The 23,374-nt window shown below is 38.0% G+C and overlaps 1 protein-coding gene across 2 annotated transcripts in view; it reads right to left on the reverse strand.

The window, feature by feature from the left end:
* The window catches only part of LOC108678510, a 37,938-nt gene that overhangs the window by 8,997 nt on the left and 5,567 nt on the right, over positions 1–23,374 (reverse strand). For both annotated transcript variants that reach the window (XM_047884286.1, XM_018166959.2), the window contains exons 2-8: positions 6,246–6,402; positions 4,531–4,632; positions 3,900–4,120; positions 2,783–2,995; positions 2,240–2,390; positions 1,098–1,241; positions 342–532 (exon numbers count right to left, since the gene is read on the reverse strand). In XM_047884286.1, the coding sequence (XP_047740242.1) occupies positions 342–532; positions 1,098–1,241; positions 2,240–2,390; positions 2,783–2,995; positions 3,900–4,120; positions 4,531–4,632; positions 6,246–6,402 (1,179 nt within the window). The remainder of the gene's footprint in view (positions 1–341; positions 533–1,097; positions 1,242–2,239; positions 2,391–2,782; positions 2,996–3,899; positions 4,121–4,530; positions 4,633–6,245; positions 6,403–23,374) is intronic.

Below are 23,374 nucleotides of genomic sequence, written 5' to 3' on the forward strand. Positions count from 1 at the left end.
GGGCCATATGTGTACAAACAATTATATCCCACTGCTGCGTACTGGGACACCCGTGTGCCAAACTCAATATTTTACGCAGTTTTTGGTAAAACACATACAACTCGAAATTTAGTTGGTAAAGTTCCTCTTTTAGAATATTTGTGTCCACACCCTGAACATGAAAAGTGATTAATTAGCAGGTAGAGGAGATTTTTCAATTGGAAAATTTCATGCCTCTCATGCGTTCGCGTTCGTCGTTCAGAAAAAGTTTGTCAACGCTCCTCCATTGAACCTTAGAAGACGAGTTGTGATCGAACAGACTGCTAATAGAACTTAAATTCCTTCATAACTGCATATCACACCTCAAAGAGTTCTTTGTTGTGGTCTATCATGCTGCGCACGACGTTGGTGCAGTCCAATCTCTCATCCGCCATAGCAGCGAGCGCGGCTGGAGAAGCGTTGTCAGCTCCAGCTCTGTGCATGTGCAGAATGTTGGGGGCAAACATGGTTGCCAGGTTGCGGCTGTCCATCATGTTGCCAGGGATGGTTTCACCTGCGCGACGAGTGCAAAGAATGAGCAGAGATGCAGGGAATTGGAAGTTTCGCCTACGTCATGGATTCAATCTTTCATTTTTAAGGTTGTGGGAGATGATTTTGGCGAAATGATTGTTTAAATTGACAAACAAACATGAGACATTATTCAATTTAGGTTAAGGAAAAGTACGAAATTAAGGAGAATTGAAGTTTGAAAGATATTAGCGTACAAATAATCTAAGACTATGATGTAATGAAAAGAACAAAAATAACTAAATTAGAATAAGGCTCACTGCATTCGATTTACTTTGGACGTCAAAACGCTGCAACTTTCGTATCATCGAGGCAGATTCTTGGATCAATGATTGAAGTAATTGGAATTAAATCCCATTCATGATCAAGAATGGAACATTTTAAAAACTACCACTGACCGACGATCGTCTGCCTATGATCACCCTATAATTTTTAACTTTAATTCAACTGTCGTCCCATAAAATTGTATTCACGAATAATATTAATTACTAATCTCTAGCCATTGTATTCATTTAAAAAATCCATATTTAACTTAATTATCAAGCACTGACCAGTCTCAGAGACGGTGTCCACGGCATGCTCAGCGACGACCGTGAGGAAAGACAGCAGCGCGTAGAGCGTATCTCTGTTGGCGGGCGGCAGAAGCTGAAGCAGGTACTGTGTAGCCTCCAGCTTCAGCTTCCGGTTCCTTATTCCTGGTTTATCATGTGGTAATAAATAATTATTCACGGATACTAATGATACTGTTTTAGTGACAGATAGATATTGATGATCTAGTTTTAGTAAATCACTGATAATAATGATTAGTAACAGTTTTTTAACCGATTTTTGCGCTTGCTTGTTAAACCAGTAATTTTTTCACGTACGAAATTCGAAAGGTTAGCAATAGGAGTAAACTTATTTTTGAGTATCTAGCAGATGAATTTGTTTCTAGTTTGGATAGGTCAGCTTCAGGAAAGACGGATCTTCAATTTAAAAACAGATGTTAATAACGGAACGGAATACTACAATAATGAAGTCTTTTTTATTTGTATCAGAATTACACGTTCTCAAGTGCAATTGCAGTTGAATAAGCATTAAATTCTGAAATTTCAGACACAATCGTTTATTTTCGAAGGTTTCCCTGATTATACCGTGTCGGTTTTGGCATTATTACGTTCAAATTTAAGACGTGACGGCTGAAATATACAAAACTGTGAGGGAACAGCGCTGTGGGTCGAAAGAAGCAGGATGATGGGGTGTTGCTGGTTCAACAGCCTACTAAGCCTGAGAATAATTCTTCTTGTGTCCACACACAAAAAAATGAAGATGTATGTTCAGAAGGAACTGGGTTTCTTAGTGATGAAATGATGAAGCAACTGGCTTGACTGAATTATAATATATTCCCTCATGATTGTGTCGTCATAAAGAGGATAGATAAATAATATCGCACCTCTCAACTATGTGGACCGTATAAGTTGAGCGATGAACTGTACTCTTATTCTCTTCTAGTTACAATTGTATACGAAACATGTACTCAAATAAATATTCAAAAATACCTTGCAGGGCACGTACAACTAAGTACCAAGCCAAACCTCGTAACCATATCAGCTTGTCAGCTAAGCTTATGATATTGGTTGTGAATGTTGTGTTCGATGTTAACTTAACTGAAGGAACATTTTTTCCGTATGTTAACCCAAGACTCTTGACTCACTCTGAGTGCAGAGGAAGGGCTCGTAGAGGTCTCTGGTGAGCAGAGGCTCGGGCAGATCTCTGAAGAACTCCTTCAAGAGGGTGGCCACGTCGTGAGGACAATGTTCCTCCGTCAGTACAACTTCGCCTCCTTGGTCAAACTCTTCTCGAAGCTGAAGAAGTTCGTTAAAAACGACTATTGCACTTGAATATTAATGCAATTAATTAATTCATATTAATTAAATAATAACTAATATTACTAGTCGATGGCAATAAAATTAATATTAATAGCTTATGGCAATTAATCGCCGTCGGTGATTAATTATATATAATGCAATTAATTGATATTAGTTACAGTGCAATTTAATTAAAAATAAACTGTTTACATATATATATTCAGCGTGAAAGACTGTTGCACTTGAATATTAATTAATCTACAATCAATTAACACAATGTTAAGAATATTACCAAACCATGTTCTTATAGCTACAGGGAAATAAGGTAAGATGCAAATCCAAACATGGCAAAGCTGACAAAAATGCCCAATTAAGTAGCCAAAACTTACCTGGCGCACTCTCTTCTTCGACGAAGATACCCTGAAGATACCGACGGTGTGAAGGCCGTGGTTGAGGAGATGGTTGCAGCAAGCGGTCACTAGCGATGGTACCTGCGACAGCGGTGCATCCACATGCAGCAGCTCAGAGATTCCGGCGTCTCCGCTGATCAGACTGGGCCGCTTGCGGTCCAGGTTCAGGCTCTCCAGAGACCCAGTGCTGGACTGCAACAATACTTCGGATTTTTTGATTGTTTATTATTCAAACCTAGTAATGTAATGTTTCTGCAAGACAGTTATCGCTCGTGAGAAATTTCTGTTTTTGAGAATCTCTTGTTCAGAAACTACAGAAAATAAACAAGATAACAGGATGAGAGGTTATAGAATTTTTTATTAATTAATTTATCCCTTGTCATAAATTTTTATTTATATTAGTAAGTGTAGATGGTCAGAAAATAAGCACGATAACAGAATGAGTGGTTAGAGACTTTTTTTATAAATTAATTAATCTCTTGTCAGAAATTTCTATTTTTATTTGTACGTGTAGATGGTTCAGAAAATAAACACGATAGCAGGATGAGTGGTTAGAGAATTTTTGATTTATGTCTAAAAAACTCGCGCTTAAGGAGGTACAAGAGGTAGAATTCGAATTTTCGAATGCTTCAATTTGGAGCAAACGAACCATATTGTGTCATAGCCTCTGACTTTGCGATAGAGCGAGAAACATACGTATTGTAAGAGTCTTGCAATTTCGATTGTCAAGTTATGGAAGATCGCGTCAGCAGAAGTTTTCATTTTGTTTTCTATTTAAAAAATCCTAAGATTGTTCAGAGTTTAGTTTGAAAATTTTAATGACAATGCATTATCATTTTGATTAATGTAATTCTAATGATAATGCATTTTTGTGACATTTAGATTTGACTGAAATTCATTTTTTATTGAAAAATAAATGAATATGACTGAAATTCATTTATTTTAATTTTTTTATTCATGTGAGTGTAGTCACAACCTTGGGACATAAGGCAGTTATTAATCAAATCTAATAATGTAATGTTCTCAGTAGCGTTCCAGTGCTGCTGGTCAAACAGAGCTACAGTAAATTTTTTTGCTCAATTCTCCGTCAGCAAACCTGTTTCACGCCATCGGCGATCGAGCAGAACGAGCCGTGTGAGCCCGTATGGGAAGACTTCCGGCTGAGGAAGCCCGTCGGCTCATCTGCTGGCAGGACGTCAGCTTCGATGGCCGCCGAACTTACGGCCAGCGCCTCTGCCGCCTGCTGCTGCTTCAGGCGTTCGTTCTCGAGGCATTTGGGCAGCGACAGGCCGAAAACCTGGCCGCCCAGGCCGCTGCCTGACACAGAGTCTACAGTGCATTCACTCGATGCTGACAACGGCCATTTCAATCCCCATGACTGGGTTAAATCTAACCTAACCTAACCTAACCATCAATACTTGGCCGCCCAGGCCGCTGCCTGACACAGAGTCTACAATGCATTCACTCGATGCTGACAACGGCCATTGGTTAAATTATTATCCTATATTGACCGGTGTAAATATCATCATAGACACATTTATTCATGCTGAAAAGTTACAATATTGAAATTTAATTTGTTGAACTGAATGAATGATTCTAAAACTGAGAATATTTTTTGTTAGAGAAATGAAAGTGAGAACGGTTTCAAACTTATGAATAAGTTGTATGATGAATATATTCATCGAATTTTGAGACCAGGGGATTCGCTGTTGCCTGATTTTACTGACCTTTTGGCTCTTCACGTTTGGAATCGAAGAAACCTGTCGTGAGGGCCTTGCGCTTCAATAAATACGGCTTTCTCTTTTTACTGCTGCTCACACTGCTGCTCTCTGCAATCAACGCCGAAGTTATTCATGCCGGTCAAGTTGGTCAACTCATAATAATTATTCCTTATAAAACTAATATGCTGCATGAAAAGACTTCTATTTATGCGAAAGTATAAACAATTATCGGTAGGCGGAAGACTGTGCGTTTTCTCAGGAATTTTCTCATTGTCTGTAATTATTGATTGAAATGGCGATCTGGAGCAAAAAGTATGGGCCTAAATTTTTGTTTTTCATGAAGATATCCTACAATTCCAGATAATTAAAGAAGATCAGAACTAAAATTATTGTAACAAGTGGATTAACAATGCTTGAAGAAAGCACTAACCTCACCATAAATAAAATATGCGGGAATTGTACATTATCTACGGGTTATTTTATTTCACTTATACCAGTGCGTGTGTATGAGCATCATCGGAGGCAAGTACATTTTACGTATGAAGTACACATTGGTAAATACTACTTTTGATATCTAAAGCAAAAATACAGTATTTCATGGCGTGGGTCGACAGTAAATTAAATTTCCCTTAATGCATAGTTTTCCTTGGTTATTGATTCATAAAAAATCATTTTTGACAGCAAATTGGAAACACGGTACATAAAAATATATGCGGTGATGTAGTGTTAAATCTTGATTCTCAATATAGTTCTCATTTAAATATTTTGGCCTTGTATACTTAGGTTCATCTTCGGCTCAGAAATACGATCTTTAAAATGTCTTTAACCAATGACATAAACCGATACCTTAGAGTGCGCATATTACATTTCAGTTGTAATGAAAGAATTAAGATCGTTAGGATAGAACTGTTCTTGTATACAAGATCGGGTCATTGAATTTATATATACAAAACTAAATCTGTTAGATTACCGATCCTAAGAAAATGGCACACATTGTCTTTGTTCAGAGACACAGCGAGAAGTCAGGACGGCCACGAGTTTCTGCATTTTCATCGACAGTCTCTGATAGTTTGTTGAGTCTTCTAAATTGAATTCGTTTAATTAATGACATTCGGAGCGCTCTATTGCTTGAAATTCGGGGTTCTAAAGTGATCGTAACATTATTAGTTTCCACCACCAGTGATCTGCTTTCCAAAAATTATGATCTCAAATTTATACTCGTGAAAGTAACTGTGTGAGACTCGTAGACTTAATGTGTTTTGGGTTTATCTGTAGTAGAGCAGTTAACTTGTATGTTTAAGGAAATATTATTGGTGAGAATATTGCATGTGTGGCACGAGATCGGGCTCATGTTACTCAAGAGCGGCAAGTTATGCAATAAGCTTGTTACAACAATATGAAAATGACATAGACCGAACTGAGATCATATCAAATGCTCTTGTGACTTCGAGACCACGTCAATATGCTCTTATGACTTTGACATCATATCAATATGTTCTTATGTCTTCGAGATCATATCAATATGCTCCTATGACTTCGAGATCATATCAATATGCTCTTATGACTTCGAGATCATATCAATATGCTCTTATGTCTTCGAGATCATATCAATATGCTCTTATAACTTCAAGATCATGTTAATATGCTCCTATGACTTCGAGATCATGTCAGTATGCTCATATAACTTCGAGATCATATCAATATGCTTCGATGCCGCTCACCCTTGGGCAAGGTGACGGGACAGCCGAGGTTGAGCGCGGCGATCTTGGCGAGCGCGAGTCTCTGCAGCGTGAGACGCTCGAGCTCCGTAAGCTGAAGGAGGTCGCTGGGCTCAAGCGTCACCACCGCGCCAGTCACCGACAGCCACAAGTTCCCGCCCTGTAAGAGAAGAAGCCTTGAATTTCCAATTATCTTAAATTTATTTAATTTTTCACTGTACTATCACTGTCATATGCAAGAGAACAGGCCATGAATTTTCAATTATCTTAAATTTCTTTATTTTCCGCTGTACTCTCACTGTCACAAGTTCTTGCCCTGCACGAGAACATGTCATGAATGTCTGATTGTCTTATATTTGTCAATGTTTAGCTGTACTCTCACTGTCATAAGTCCACGCTGGCAAGAAAACAGACCACGAATGTCCTATTATCTTACATTTCTATATTTTCCGCTGTACTCTCACTGTCATAAGTTCTTGCCCTGCACGAGAACAGGTCATGAATGTCTGATTGTCTTATATTTGTCAATGTTTAGCTGTACTCTCGCTGTCATAAGTTCCAGCCCTACTTGAGAACAGGCCATAAATTTCTTATTATTTTATATTTATTTGTGTTCAACTGTACAATGACTGTCTCTAGTTCGCATCGTGCTAGAAAGCAGACCCTACACTTCTTTTATTGTTTCCATATTAATTCATGTTCAGTTGTTCACTGGCTATAACCACGCTGCTTTAGAAATAGGAAAAAGCCTTGAATATTTTCATGAGCGTTTTCTTTCATTTTAATCCATTAGTTAGTTGTTATTCATCTAACGAGCCAAAAGCTAAGTGTTGTAATTCATTCTTGGTCAATTATAAAACGAAAGCTTAAGTTATCCTTCCTTGACCTGAAACGCGCATGATATATTTCTTCCGACCTGCATGATGATTTATTCAACACCACCGAATTGAAATATCTCTACAAAATAAGAAAAGGTTAATTAATATAAATATTGCAACTATTTAAATATATTAATCGGTCGTATTTCGTAGACAACCTGTTCAAAATTACGCATCAGTGATGAATTACAACGTGTTGAAATATTTCTTTAAACGACGCTTTCGCGCGGAAAACTAAATAAATCTTGGATATCTTTTTGATTGAGTGAGCTTTCATAAAGAGATTTCTCCTTAAAAATAATCGAAATTCATACACGAGAAATACCAGCACCCACTGAATTGATGTAAAGTAAAAGTGAATTGATGTAAAGTAAAAGTGAAGGTAGTGATTAATAAATAACTCAGTACTCACTGCAGTGAGTGCCAGAGAGCGCATTTTCTCGTCGACGAAAACGTGGTCATGGACGGACGGACGGACAGACAGACGGACAGACAGATGGACGGACCTGACGAGCACAATAGCGCCTTTTTTCCATAAATGAGAAAATGCGCTAAAAACAACTAGGACGTCACATGCAGCATGTGCCTGCGTGACGTTGACAGACGTAAGCGACACGTGATCGACGTGTACGTGTCGTGGCGAGGCCGAATGGTATTTTGGGCGAGCTAAAATATATTGCTGCGGTAATAGACCGCGAACTATCCTCTAAATAACTATCTCTAAATAATGGCGGTAATAGAACGCGAGCTATTCTTTAAATAACTATCTCTAAATAATGACGGTAATAGACCGCGAATCATTCTCTAAATAACTATCTCTAAATAATGGCGGTAATAAAACGCGAGCTATTCTAGACGGTAATAGACCGCGAACTATCCTCTAAATAACTATCACTAAATAATGACGGTAATAGACCGCGAACTATCCTCTAAATAACTATCTCTAAATAATGGCGGTAATAGACCGCGAACTATTCTCTAAATATCTATCTCTAAATAATGACGGTAATAGAACGTGAACTACCTTCTAAATAAATCACGTCTGGAGAGAAAGTAACCGCAAAAAATTAAGTTTAAAGGTCTGTTAGAAACTTCACGGGCAAAAAATGCGACTTAATTTCTATCTTTCATTGTCGCTACATGGAAAATTCCTATGATTTTTAGTTGGAAATCGAACAAAAGTATTAGTTTATAAATGCTTAAGAAAATAATAATTTTACCAGTCACTAAAATACAATTAATGAAATTAAAAATGTCAAAGAATGCCCATTAAGTTCTCGCTTGTAGCAATCGTCCCTTAAAACCATTAGAAAATAAACATTAAATTCTTTCTGGAATCTAATGTCGTTTACAAACATTGGAAAATAAAGATTAAATATTCACTGTACCGCGTAACCATCATCGTCGTTTCTAGCTGTTGCAAAATTGTTATTAGGTCGTTCGTTCTGGTTTGGTTCATTGAAACGTAGCACAGAGAACAGTGAAAAAGTCTCTATTCAGATTCAGACTTGAGTTACAAGTTCAGCAGACATCTCATATTGCAAAAATATCAAGATCGAGCACACGATTCTAAGGCCTGCACACGTATAACTCTGTATCTCTAAAACTCAAAACGAACTCCTGGTTTCACTCGCCACTGGCAAAAGACACATCGTGAGCCAGCGAGAAATCCGGCAAAATTAAACAAAGATGGCAAATCTAAAATTCGAAGCAAGAATTTGCCGGAAGTTATTTAATTTACTAGGAAATCTAATATAGAGGAAAGCTAACAAAACCGAATGAGATAAGAGTAGTAGCATGAAACAGGCGAAAATTTACAGCATAATAATGCAGAAAAATATTAATAATTTATCTTACAACATAAGTGAGATTAAATTCTCGCCCGTAGCAGTCGTCGTTTATGTAAAGCTTTGAACGAAGCACAATGGAATATTAAGACCTAACGTCAGGCGTTAGGTTGAGGCGCAGTAAAAACTAATGATCGCGAAAGGCCGCACGACATCGCACATCTTTAGCTCGCCTCCCTCGCCCCTCACTTATTATCTTAATTAAATTAAGCCATAGTGAATGAAATTAAGCAGCTGTCATTGCCATAGTCAGTTCAGAGTGACCGTTCATGAGCAATCAAGGTTCATATAGCCCCTATTGCTCCATACATTCTTGCAGGTTTTGCGCTAAATTCATGCAATTAACTAACCTGCCGACTCATAATGCACTTTAACCTTCGGTCTTTCAATAAGGATCTCCTGATGTTCTGGCATCTAGTTTGGGGGTTGGACGATATGACTAAGATTAACCGGAAAACCTAGTAAAAATTATTATCGTATTTACCAACGAGCTGGTCGCTTGCATTAAACAATCTAGCTCAAGGCATGCAAGTATGCTACAACATAGTGCAAGTTGTAGTGGCCAACAAAACATTCTAATGCTAAAAGCGACTAATTTTGGCGCCATCATAAGAGTCTACTTTCACGGTAAGTAGTAGCGGTTAGTATATGAGAATTATACTAGCCACCATTACTGTCTTCGTGTACAGCCACGACATCAGGTTGAGATATGCAGCAAAGTAACGCAAGAATTGTGGAAGCAATGGTATCACCTGTGTCCGGTCTGTTATCTATAAGATAAGATTGAGCATTCAAGGAATATATATATAGGGTTTTATATGCCTACTTGATGGCGATTAGATGTGTAGCGTGAGGCGAAAGAACTCCTATTAATCAGATGGTTGACAGCAAGGAGTAATAAACCCAAAGGACTCCTGGTTGACAATCAGGAGGAATAACCCTAAGGGCTCTTGGTGGTCAGCTGGTTGCCAGCGAGGAGGAATAACCCCAAAGGACTCGTGGTCAGCTGGTTGACAGCGAGAAGGAATAACCCCAAAGGACTCGTGGTCAGCTGGTTGACAGCGAGAAGGAATAACCCCAAGGACTCCTAGTGTAACCCCAAGGACTTCTGGTCAGCTGGTTGACAGCGAGGAGGAAAGGACTCATGCTCATGCTGGTCATGTCAATCACTCATGCTGGTCATCCGATATAGCGATTGCATAGGGACTCTTACTGAGCACCAGATTATAGATGGATTCACCTACACTCGTAGTGACCCATCAGTCAGAGGCCAAGTGGACATCAGCGAGCAGCTGTTCGGCTAAAAATATCCGACCGCCTTATTCCGTTGGTCTCTGCCTACTCTTCACTCAGACGTGACCGCGAGGTGCATTTGTCTACAATTTGTTACTCAGAAGGGCGAAAGCGTCGTGTTTTGTGGGATAATATACATTTAAAAAATTGTGTTAAACTTTCTTTAATGTTGGAACAAGGAAAATCAACAAACAATTAACAGAAACTTAGCAGTATTTCTGATCGTGGTACAAGTCTACGAAATTTTCTTAATGAGAAATTTTGAGATCATGCGAGCCAATCTGTAGGTGCGTCAGCCCCTTGGGAGAAATTAAGCCTGTAGATCTGAAGATTTTGATCGTTACATGTACGTCATACGAGTATAGCTATTATTTGCAACTGATGTGTATCAACTGATGTGAACAACAGCTTTTGCGCAGTTTAATTTATGTATTAATTATCGTCAGGAAACTAATCCAGTTTAAGTTTATTCTAACTGCCAGCACCATATAGGACACACCAAAGCGGTTGGACCCAACTCAATGCATCACAATGGCGTAGAGATTCTAGACTCATCTGTTACTGTGGATGTCGACGCTTCATTTGTTTGCTTGCAGTAAATTGCTTAGATTTTTATGGCCAACATTTCTCTGCAAATGTATTAGCAGCTAGCGCGCCAAAGAAACCCATTATTTCCACGTGCTTCAAAGAGTTTCGGTCACAATGTCAGCTTGAAATCGGATCAGAAATAACACGAAAATAAAGTTGGTGTCGCGTGCATGAAATGAAATAACATAAACTAAAATTTTGCATACATTTTAATAAAATGCATTTCCAAGAAAGGAACAGTTTGAAATAACACATAAAAAGTTTAAATCTTTAAAGCATACATTGAAAAGTTAAAAGATAATATCGCAGTTGAAACATTAAATAATCAACAGGTCTATCAGGCGTTGCTTGGCCGGTTTGACTATGGCTAACATGGTGTATAACTTATAAGATACAAAACATGACTAATTTCAATCGGGGAAGATGTTAACGTTTTGGTATCCAAGCTAAGGAGCAATAAATCGGCAAAGGGAATTGTAATAAAAGCATTCGATTGCATTTAATTTTCATATAAATTACTGAGTGTGCTGAAATAGAAAGCTTAGACTAACACAAATTCCACATAAAGTTACTAACGATTGCCAACAAGAAATTGAGAGATTGTCGGTTAATTGTCGGGAATGAAGAGCTGACCAGAGAATTGATCTGGAGGTAGTGAGGCATAGGTATCAAGCATTCGAAAGTTCCTGAATAGGCAATTGAAATTGATAAACACTGTGGAGAATAGTAGATGAAAAGTACTACTAATACTAATGAAAAGTTTAACTTGCAAAACTAAGCATACTTCTTTCGTTTGATGTTTGAGGCAATTTCTATAACTTCTTTGTTTGCTGCAAAGGCTACAGAAACTGCAGTCCCAATGGTCCTTGGCAAAAGCACTTAGGCTGTTACTAGCATCTTGATGCTAATTTGGCGGCAGAAGAGACACTCAAGTCGATCTTGGTATCCGAAGCGTGACTTGACTCAGACTCTTGTCATGTGGAGGTCAGAGTGAGTGATGCTTCATACCTGCCACAAGCGGACCAACTTGACACTGAATCTGTCGTCGCAAGTTCAGAAGGAAGGCCAGCGACTGACATGCATTCTTAGCTCAAAGTTTTAGCATTCCAATCCCAGCGTGGCATGTGCGCCCTATAAAAACGCTCGTTGTCCTGATATTTTCTGACGAACGTGGCTGAGCGCGAGCCACATTTTTGGGACCGATGAAGAAATATTATCCTTACTGTATTTGAATTTACGTATTTTAAAAAATGTTGAGATTAATTTAAGATTACTATGTTCGATTAAAATTCTTAGCATAGTTTCAAAATAATTTTCATTTTCCTACGAAATGAGAGGACATGTTTATGCTTCAACCATCTATGATTAAGGATCCTACCAAGGACTGATAATTAACTGCTGACACGTGCTGACTCAGACTATGATGACGACTTTTTGGATCATAACCATATAGGTTCTGGTGGTTAAATGCTGGCAAGCGCTGACCAGGACTCAGATGACGTCATATCAAAACACTCTCATTGCATGCTGGTCGCAGTTATGGTAATCCCAGTTGTTATGGAATGATTCATAGTGACAAACAGATTTGATTACATACAGCGCCAAATGTGATGACGATAGTCTGAACGTAGTTTATCTGCGCATGCAAGCTTCCATCTGCTGCACGTCTTATTTATATAAATCTAAAACTTAGTTAAATGCACTAGTTGCGTCATGATACTCGGGAGAACTGCTGAGATTGACAAAAATAGTCTACTTTCTTATGGGCTCCTATCTTTAGAATCAAGGCCAGAGCAAGGCTCGTTAAAAGTAACAATGCAAGCATGGACGATAAATTGAGCAAATATACCGGACAAAAATTCCCATGAACAATGTTTAAATCAAACTAGATTTCAATCGATCTACGCACAAGGAAGTCATACACACAGCGCGCTAAGCGAGCTACGAGCAGGAAAAAAGTGACAGGCTTGACAGTTTGGCTTTAACATCAAAGTCTTATCTCGATCATTTGCGATAGCCGTAGCGATGAGTACAGAGGATGGTATGGGTGATGCATGTTGCGCTCACGGAAAAGAATGATGAAAGAATTAAAATTTAATGCAGAAATTGCCACGCATTATAACAGGAACTAGGCAGTCATAACAATTGTTGTTATTTTGCAGTCTGCAGTCATAAAATTTTTTGCAGTGTGCGGTCATGTAATTTTTTTGCAGTCTGCGGTCATGACATTTTTTTACAGTCTGCTTTTATTACAGTTAAGTCCTGACTTTCTGACAAAATTCTTTAAATATTTTACTCCGCTGAAGTTTGATTCGTTTCCTCCTCGATTCGAGGCGAGGGAATTGAATAATAGAAAACTTAATGTCATAAGAAAACTGAGGACCAGCAAGGTAAATATTTCTGATCTATTTTAGCCGCTGTGTAAGAGCCGCTGCATTTTAGTGCAGACTTAAGAGTTTGGTTCCCCGCACGTCTATGTGAATCTAATTTTGCTAATATTGAAAATTTTTAAGAAAGTTCATTATCAAAATATATCCATTAACCATTAATGCTCATTATCTTGGCATGCCCACTTACCTATGAAGCTCATCATCTTTACGTACATTTTACGTACATTATATTACGAACCACATCATCTGAATTTACACATTTACCAATAAGGTTTATCCTACCTGAATAAAACTGAACTCGATGAACTCAAGATTCAAGAGGAAAACTGGATGCCCATTGGATTTGAACATACATATTATTTTGCGCTAGAATAATCATACGAAGCGCTATGCTATTCGATTTTTCGTCATTTTTCATCAATTTGATACTAGTTCAAATAAAACGGCCCGCAATTATGCATGAACATATGCATGAGCATATGTTCAGTCTTAAAATGCCTCGTACCCTACGGAACAACTGATATCTAGAAGCTATTTTATATCTACCGCCCGTTGAAAATATCTGATCAAAAGGCCAGTCTAGACAAGAAAAGTACAAGAATCGGCGACAGGCCTATCCAGGCCTATTTATTTAATGCCGAAGATACTATATTATACTAATTGTACAAGATAATACATGTTTTGAAACACATTTTTTCCAAGCCAATATAATCATATATACAGTTTTTCATTACTTTTGATGTCATTTTACACAAAACAGCTCGCAATTATACATGATTATAAATGAAGCGAAACACATTTTTTCACAGCCAATATCATATAAACAGTTTTACACTACTTTTGACGCCATTTCACACAAAACGTCTCGCAATTACACGAGATTATACATGAATTGAAACACATTTTTCCCAAGCAAATATAAGCATAATACAGTTTTAAATTTCATTCGATGACATTTCACCAAAAAACCTCTCGCAATAACACAGACTGAACAAACATTAACAAAAGCAAGGCTTAACGCACTGCTAGATGCAATGGCTGGTCACAATTACTCTCTGATTCATGTTGTGCGCAGCGGACCTGACGTTAATAGATCGGTCGCTGACATTAAGAGCCTCGTTCATGTGAGAGCGAAAACTCGTCCATCTGATCAGGTCACAATTGTTCTTGTGCAACAGCGGCCGTTATTTGCCCACAGCAGAAATAGAGTACAGTGGGTACCCACCGCCGTTTATTTCATTTCAAGAAATTATTCATAGAATACTGAGCCAGAAATTCAATATCTGCTATTTGTAATATAAAAATCGATCAATCATTATATTTTATTTGAAGATAATTGCTTGACTTGCCCAGTAAATGTTTTTAATTGTGTGCCTTGAGTTCAATTTTCGAACAGATTTTGGGCAATTTTTTGAATCATGTACTTTAAATTGAAACGAGACGTTTTTATTTGAAATATTTGCTTGTTAAGATCTTGAAGAATGTGAAATTATACCGACCTGCTTTACCCACCAAACCATCGACAACAATTAAAGGCTGTGTTTCGTGAACGAAGCAACAGGGGGCGAACAAAGTTCAGATGTGGTTATGCCGAACAGTAAATCTAAATGAAAAATGACGAACAGTTAACATATAAGATTTTATTGGGCTGTATATAGATATGCTGATGTCATGCAGTGAATAAATATGGCGATCTCTTGAATTAAATATTCATGATGAAGTTGCGCCCAGGTAAGTGATATGTTACAGTGAATTAATCGGGACATGTTGTGCGGTAAATAAATATAGTGATGCTACGTAGTGAACAGCCAGATCGATGTTCAGTTAGTGTGATGTGCACTGACACGATGAACTCGAACTGGATCATCATGTTGAATATTTTAGTAAATATTCCTTGAAATATGCAACACAGTAAAAAGTATGATGATGTCGTGTTGTGAACAGATAGTGTCGTGAACTAATTTTAATTTATTCTCGAAAATTTGTATATTAAACTCTAGGTTGACAGTTTTGAGTCTGCATTAACAGGTTAATCCGAAGGAAAAGTTGGTGACTGAAGAATGAGGTTCTAACGCGGAAAAATAAAGTCCCACATGAGAACTAGAACGCGTTCTAGACTTCAAAGAGGATTTGCTGCGCGCATTTTAAACAGCAACGTAACGCTAGTCGAACAGATCAAAATAACATCCATTTAAAATTATTAACTAAGCGCGTCTTATCCAAAAATACCATTATCTTCAGAGTGACATCTGCCTGCTCTGTAAGCAACTGATTAAGTATTTCTGATTTCCTACTATGACTTTGTTCCTTAATTTATTGTTTGTATGACTACCACGTGCTCGCTCATATTTTAGGCTAGTTTTTGCTCAATTGCGTTTTTACTCCTGCTCTGGGAAGTAGTGCGTAATGCTTCGACCGTAACTATGTAGATCGCTTCTGATTAAACCTAATCTGAAGTCTATTTTATCTTTTTCTATCTCTTCAAGCCGCAAAACCGCAACCGCGATTATATTCTATATCAACTGCAATATTTTCCCGCACCTCAGACTATAGTTTAGTTAGTTTCAAAAAGTTGTTCTTGCCACAAATAGTGTTCATTAAACTGAAAATTAAACACCTGGTTGGTAGATTCTCTTTACTTTTAATCTTCATGGCTTTTTGAGCACCTGATTTTTATAATTATTCAACACATCCTAAATTTATCGCTAAATTCATCACACATATTTCACCCTATCCCTTTATTTATTACATGGTGACATGTATTAATCATATATTTATTTCTCATTTATTTTACATTTTTGCACTCTTTGTCACTAAATTTCCACCGTTGATTCAAATGTTACTTGGTCCCTGTAAGAAGACTGGAACTTTTATATGCAATCATGCCTAAATTTCGAGATAAATGCAAACCAGATTGCTTGAACGGGATCAAACACTTTTTGAAACATGAATTATGAAATAACAAATTTTTTCAACCATATTTTATTGTGTGACAACTATATAATGGCGATGCCGAATAGTGAACGGATATAAGACTATGTCGTGCAGTGAATAGTTATGGTGACGTCATAAAGTGAACATTTTGCTTAGGTACAGTGAACAGGTATTGTGATATCAAGCAGACAACTTTATTTAATGATGTGAAAAGATATTGTGATGCAATGAAAAAATAGATAGTTCGGCTGTGAATAGATATGGTGTTGGAAAACATTTACTTGATATGGTGATATCGGACAGTGAATAAACATGGCACTTACGTAATTAAGTAGTTTTAAACAGCTCATGGCGAGAAGTGAATGGTATGGTGATATAGCACAGTGAATAGATAGGGCGATGTCGAGAAGTGAAGAGAATGAATGATGTAATACCGAGCACCGATAATATGGCGACGTGCAATGAACATGCATAGGAATGATGACGTGCATTGTATTGATAGTATGATGTAATGTAGTGAGCCGATAAGATGATGTTGGGCACTGAATATCAAAATGTGTTTCGCAGTGAAAAGAATGATAGTATTTGCAAGTAAGAGGTTATAATCATGTTGCAGTTCAGTGTACAGAAAGGGTGATGCTACACTGTGAACAGGCATGATTGTGTAGGGCAGTGAATATATGATATAATAGTGCTGCATAATGAGCAGGGATGATGAAGCAATGGAGTGAAGGGAAATTATTGTGTCTGTAGCAAACTACGGCAATATGCAGTGAACTGAATGTATGGTGTCATGAAATGGATGAAATGAATAGGATAGTGGAGCGATCCATTGAGCAAGAATGGTGACGTCATACAGTGAGCAGGAATGATGGTCCCATGTAGTGAGCTTGAATAGTTGCGCCTTTTAATGAGCAGGAACGGTGGCACCATGCAGTGAGCAGGACGGTGGCACCATGCAGTGAGCAGGACGGTGGCACCATGCAGTGAGCAGGACGGTGAGCAGCAGGCTCCACGTGACACTTGGCACTGCCCCAACGTCTCCCCATGGGGCGAGCGAAAGAATGTCTAGCGAATTCTCGCTAAACTGCCGGGCCTAAAATAAGAGCGAAATAACAAACAACAAAGAGCTTGTTACGAGGCTTTCGTATCCCGTGGTGCATTTTTAGAACTCTTGTTCATTCAAATAATTTCGGTTATTTGGACATCTTGATGAGTCACTTCACGAGAGTTGGCTACGTTATTATGAACAGATTTAAAGTTAAAAGTTGTGGGGTGATGCTGTTGTGAGAACAGAATGAACCGATCGCTTAATTACCAAAAAATTCATTTTGTACGTTATCGGGAATCAGAGTCGCTCAATTGGAAAACATTAATAATGCAAAAAAAAAAAAATCAAGTCGCCTATGCTCACGAAGCTCTTTATTCTTTTTCAAATTGATTGATTTATTCAACAATTTGTTCATTCATTGTTCGTGTATCAACAAATGTTCGTTGTAATATCCAGTTTAAATGCCAAGCAAACCAACCAATCAGTTTAAAATATAGGAGCGTAATATTCATAATTATAAATGTACTGAAAATACGGCATCTTGAATGCGATGAAAAGCCAATTAAAAGAATTAATGTGCGTTATTATTAGACGGATTAAACATCGGGATGATCAGTTACGAAAAATTTGCAGTAAATTTCTTTCTAATTAAGCCACAAAAAGTTTAAAACTTCTAAGTGAAAAACCTTCAGCGTTATTCTGTGAACGCCTAGCAGCAATATCACTGGTCTTAAAAACAATAAATACATCCACTCGCACATTATCCTGATCGAAAAATGAATGGTATTGATAAAATTTTCTAAACGTATTTAGTTTTCAGAATTGTATAGTACGACGCTATTCTCGAACCCAAGAAAAGACTACAACCAATCAATAAGTTCTATTGTATTTTGTTTGCTGCTATCGTAAACAAACATTGAATTAAAAATAAAGAATTTGTCAATTAAAATCCCAATGTCTTCGAACTCGTCGAAGAAAAGTAGCCATTAATCAGGCTCAATAAAAACAATAGTTTTTAAACCATTCATGACGAAAGAGCTCCCGTGAGTTGTTATTTTCGTAATGTTGCATAAACGAGTTTTGTCTACTCGATCTAAAATAACTAAACACGCACCAATTATTCTGCGGCGAACTGCTAGCAGCTCCTGAACAAATGTTCTGATATGAATTACTCTGGCGCTGAGCTGCATGGCACTCCTCAATGTGCACACAAATGGTGGGGTAATTTTTTGTCAAAGCTCGGGTCAGAAAATTGCCCCAGTCAATGGGCCTTAAATTCGTCCGGGAGGCGTCGTTATTTCACTCAGGATTTTTACCTTTTTTGCGCATAATTCGACTGATGATTTAGCATTTAAAAAATTATATTAATATTGACATAAAGAATAAGGTGTAAAACAATTTTCAGGAGTGTTCTGAAAATCAGTTTATGCGATAAGTAATTAGAATTTGGACAGATTTGAAATATTTGAATTCTGTATTGCTTTATTACTATGTATGGTAAGAACAACATAATAGACGTGATTTCATGAGTAAGATTAATATAAAGATTTCCATGCATTGTGTATTGGCATTTGCGCTGAGAATTTGAGTAAAATGTCTGCCTTGGTTGAACCCTTTTACTTGCAATGGAAATTTGAGAACGGGAAATTACATGAAACTCTAGAAACAGAGAATCTCATGGGGCAAGTCGAATAGCAGCAGTGATGCACGTGAGTGCCTAGATCTCTCCTCAGCACGTCAACATTCTGAGACGATGCTACAATTTGTGAGCAGCAACAGCGAGTGCCCCGTTCTCTGCTCAGCACGTCAACATTCTGAGACGATGCTACAATTTGTGAGCAGCAACAGCGAGTGCCCCGTTCTCTGCTCAGCACGTCAACATTCTGAGACTATGCTACAATTTGTGAGCGGTGCTCGTAACTCGCGTCGCGCGCTCGTTCGTTTACCTCACAAACATTTCTCTGGCTCAAGCTTCTCGGAGTTTCCGACATGCTTGCTCTCCAGACAACACACATTTGAACGTCTGAACACAGATGCATTAACTGGCGCCTATGCCTTCAGCCTTAGTAACCAGCCTTGGTGCCTTGTTATACACGTGGGTCAATCTTTTTTTATCTAAGTGCCTGGTAACTAATGATACTGCCAGTAAACAAATGATTTACCCTTTGTCTACGGATACGTAAACTGACGTCAATGATATTCTTATCCACGTACCTGGTAACTAATGATATTGCCAGCAGACAAATGACTTGTTCTTTTGCGTTTGTTATGCCCTCTCAGTTGCAACGTTTGCGTATCGCATTAACGGCGTACTGCAACAGGTTGCGTGACGCAACAAATTGGGTAACACGTAAGATTAAGCTGTGCAATCCAAAAGTATAGCGTAACAAATGGCAAAGCCTTATCAGATTGCACAGTGCAACACAATGCGCAGCGCAACAATATGCGTAAAGCAACAGTTTACCAGGCGCTAAAGTTCACGTAGCTTTGCAGTTCACGTAGCTTTGCAGTTTACGTAGCTTTACTGTTTGCGTAGCGCTAAGGATATAAGCACACGAATTAGGTTGGGTCTCACGCGCGTATGCCATCTCTCTTTTGCAACACATATGTTACAGGATGGATTCTACGTGGCATTGTGAGGGCACGCTGAAATTAGAACTTTTCAATTATTAACATATTAGTCATGAATAAAATGGGATTATCTTTAATAAAACCTTAAAAGCTTTGAGAATCTTTTTAAACAAGATATTATGTTAAATTACGTACCTATATTTTATTTAGAAATGTTGCGATGTGGTATAAGGTAAATATGATATAAAATAATTACCCACATGTTTTATTACTGAATGTTGAAGCGAGCAACTGAGATAATTATTAATATGATTATGAAATGAATCAAGTTTTGCACGGTCTAAAAATAATGACGACATCAGGGTTAGAGAAAGACGTGCTGAAAAGAAGCTAGGATGAAGACGTCAGCAGGAGTCAGCGAGCAGCAAGTCGATCAGCGGCAGGCGGTTTGTTTACTCCTCCACGCGGGGTTTGTATACCAAATCCTCAGATCGCTCAAACATCAATGTAACGCTCACATTCAAATTTCCGTACAGAACAACCTGCCTTCAAAGACTAAAATCACGCAAGCCAACAAATTATAAACATTTTTTTAGGCAGATTGTTTTTTTTAGTTCAATAAATTCACGTCCGGCATCATAGATTTTGGTTGGGAAATGAGAATCGCCCATTTAAAGAAATATTCGTAATTATTAAGCCCATAATCCATGACTATTACTAATCAAAAAAGCGATCTTGCACCAACAAATACTATTTAAATAATTATGTTATATTATAATACTTTTATAAATGGGTAACTTCGTGATTTCATTATCAGGAATCATTATTTTGGATGTACTAACACTTAAAATTGATCTACGGAAATAACTCAAAGTTTTCATTTAATTTTGTATCCTGGTAAATTCAGTCAATGATTGGAAGTAAATTTTATTAATGCTCATTAGTTATTTGTAAAGATGGAATTATTGTTTCTTCAATTTCATAATAATAAGCATGAAGCAGATTTAATAGTATCAGGTAACTCTGAAAGATGTTAAAAATGCATAACCGAGAACCGAAGCGAAATAATGAAGAAATTCATGTGAAGTCTTTGGATGCTATTGATTAACAGCAAAAATTTCCATCAAATCAATGGTTCAATAAACACAAAGTTCATTGAACCATTGAAGTCCTGAATATTTTGCGATTCAGAAAAAATATGTCGGTGAGCGCTGCAACTATCTCCTTCCATTGGAAAATCTCCGAAGTCATTCAATTGCGAACGAGTTTATCTTTTTCAACAAATTAATTTGTACACTCATTCATGATCTAAATACTGAAAAATAATTGCTTAGGCTTCATATCTGGAGTGCGATTTTTTCGCCTACGGCAAAATTGACTCTACAAATCTACATAATTTCTCCAAAAATTCAATTAAACTGGTGTCTGAGATCGGCGTCATACTGTGGTTTCAGACGATCATAACCATGAATAAGGCCTCATCACACTTCAAACCACTTAAGCATACCTCGACAAACAATAAATCATTATTGCATATAAACTCGTTAAGCAAACCAAACAAGGAATCGTAAAAACGACAAATCATCATTATTTCCCTTAGCCATGCAAAAATTGCCGCACTACATTACCACATCCCACCACAATATTCTACCACATCATGTAACATTACACCATCACTTTATCTCATCACATCACCACAACATCCCACCCTACATCACCACGCTATTACACCACCACACCACCACAACACCACCACGCTACCACACCACTTCACACCACACCACACCACAACACCACATACCACCACACCACGCTACCACACCACCACACCACCACACCACACCATACCACACCACACCACCACACCACACAATACCACCACTTCACACCACACCACACCACAGCACCACATACCACCACACCACGCTACCACACCACCACACCACCACACCATACCACACCACACCACCACACCACACAATACCACAACATCACATCACACCACACCACACCACATCACACCACACCACACCACCACACCACACCATACCATACCACAACACCACACCACACTACACCACACCACCACATCACACCATACCACAACACCACATCACACCACACCACATCATACCATACCACACCACCACACCACACCATACCACATCACACCACACCACAATATTTGACAGTGTGCACAGGCTTGGCAAAGCCCTGAGACGAGCGCAACAATAAGGCAACAGCGACATCGGCCGCTCGGAAGCTTTGAAGTGAAGAGCGCCGAGCGAACGACTCACTGCTAGGACTTTAACGAATCATAAATTCTCCTTTGAAGTATTTGATGAGAGCTAAAGCTGCCCTGAGACAAACTCCGTCCCCATGAATGCTTCATTGCAGTCGCCATTGTGAGCTACGACAGAAATAGTTTATGGACGAGACGACGTCAAAAAGGAATTTGCCCGATTAGCCTTGCCATTTGTGGATTAACAAAGACATGATAAATCGCCGAAGCTGGCAATGGTATTTGTTGAAAATAGATTAAGAAGAACTAATAAATAAAATTGATGTGAATACAAAGCAAATTAATCACTGGCAATGCGATTTATTGCAAGTTAATTGTTAAGCTCAACGAGGAATGAAGAGAAAAAAAATTCTTCGAATTTAAAGGGATTTCACAACCCATTTATTTTAACTTGACTGTTGAGAAATTTACAGATTAACTTGTGAGGAAAATAGAACAATGCAATGGAATTCTGGCCGCATTTAAGTGGGCAAATTTATTCTTTATATTAGAGCAATCATAAGAGTAAATACCCGACTTGGAATGTAGTATTTATCTGCACAGAAAGATTTAAACAGCTGGTATGCAAAGCGGTTTAACTTTCATTTAACATACTCTCATTAAATTATTTTAGCTTGAGTCAACTATCTGATCCCAGTTATGCGCTTTTAACAACTCGGCCACCATGAGCTCAAATAGTAATTATGGAGTTGGCGTTATGATTAGGCCAAATTATGATTAGGCAAAATCTGGCCTGTCACAGATTATATACGTCGCAAAATTGTCATAGGTTGCTTGGGCTGAGAACCCGCTACTCACTGCACCAATATTGCCGATCTTATATCTATTCGACCTTATTGCTGATTTAAATCACAAATAATTTAGCTTGCTGGGATTGAACCCACCACACATACAGCTCCGATCATGGTGCTCTGAACTTTAATAACTTAGCTACCCCAACAACGAATCACCACCTTTCATTCCCATAAGCGAAAAATGACCAAAATTTTAAAGACGAGCATCTCCACAAATTATGGGAAGCAAATTAGTGGAATTGTAGTCTGGTAACTATTATAATCATAATTGTTTGCCGCCATTAATGATTAATATCATTTAATGTCGGTCTAATATACGCAGGGGGGGGGGAGACCCAAAAACCGGACGGGTTTGTAAAATATAGATTTTAATAATTACTTTTTTTTAATCTTTTGGTGTGAACTCCAAGTCACTTGGGACAGTTCCGAAAGTTTGTCAATGCTTCTACGTCGATAAAAACTTAATAGCAAAGAAAACTCCACA

This window comes from Hyalella azteca, unplaced genomic scaffold, assembly GCF_000764305.2.
Source record: "Hyalella azteca isolate HAZT.00-mixed unplaced genomic scaffold, Hazt_2.0.2 contig1881, whole genome shotgun sequence".
Classification (NCBI taxonomy): Eukaryota; Metazoa; Arthropoda; class Malacostraca; order Amphipoda; family Hyalellidae; genus Hyalella; species Hyalella azteca.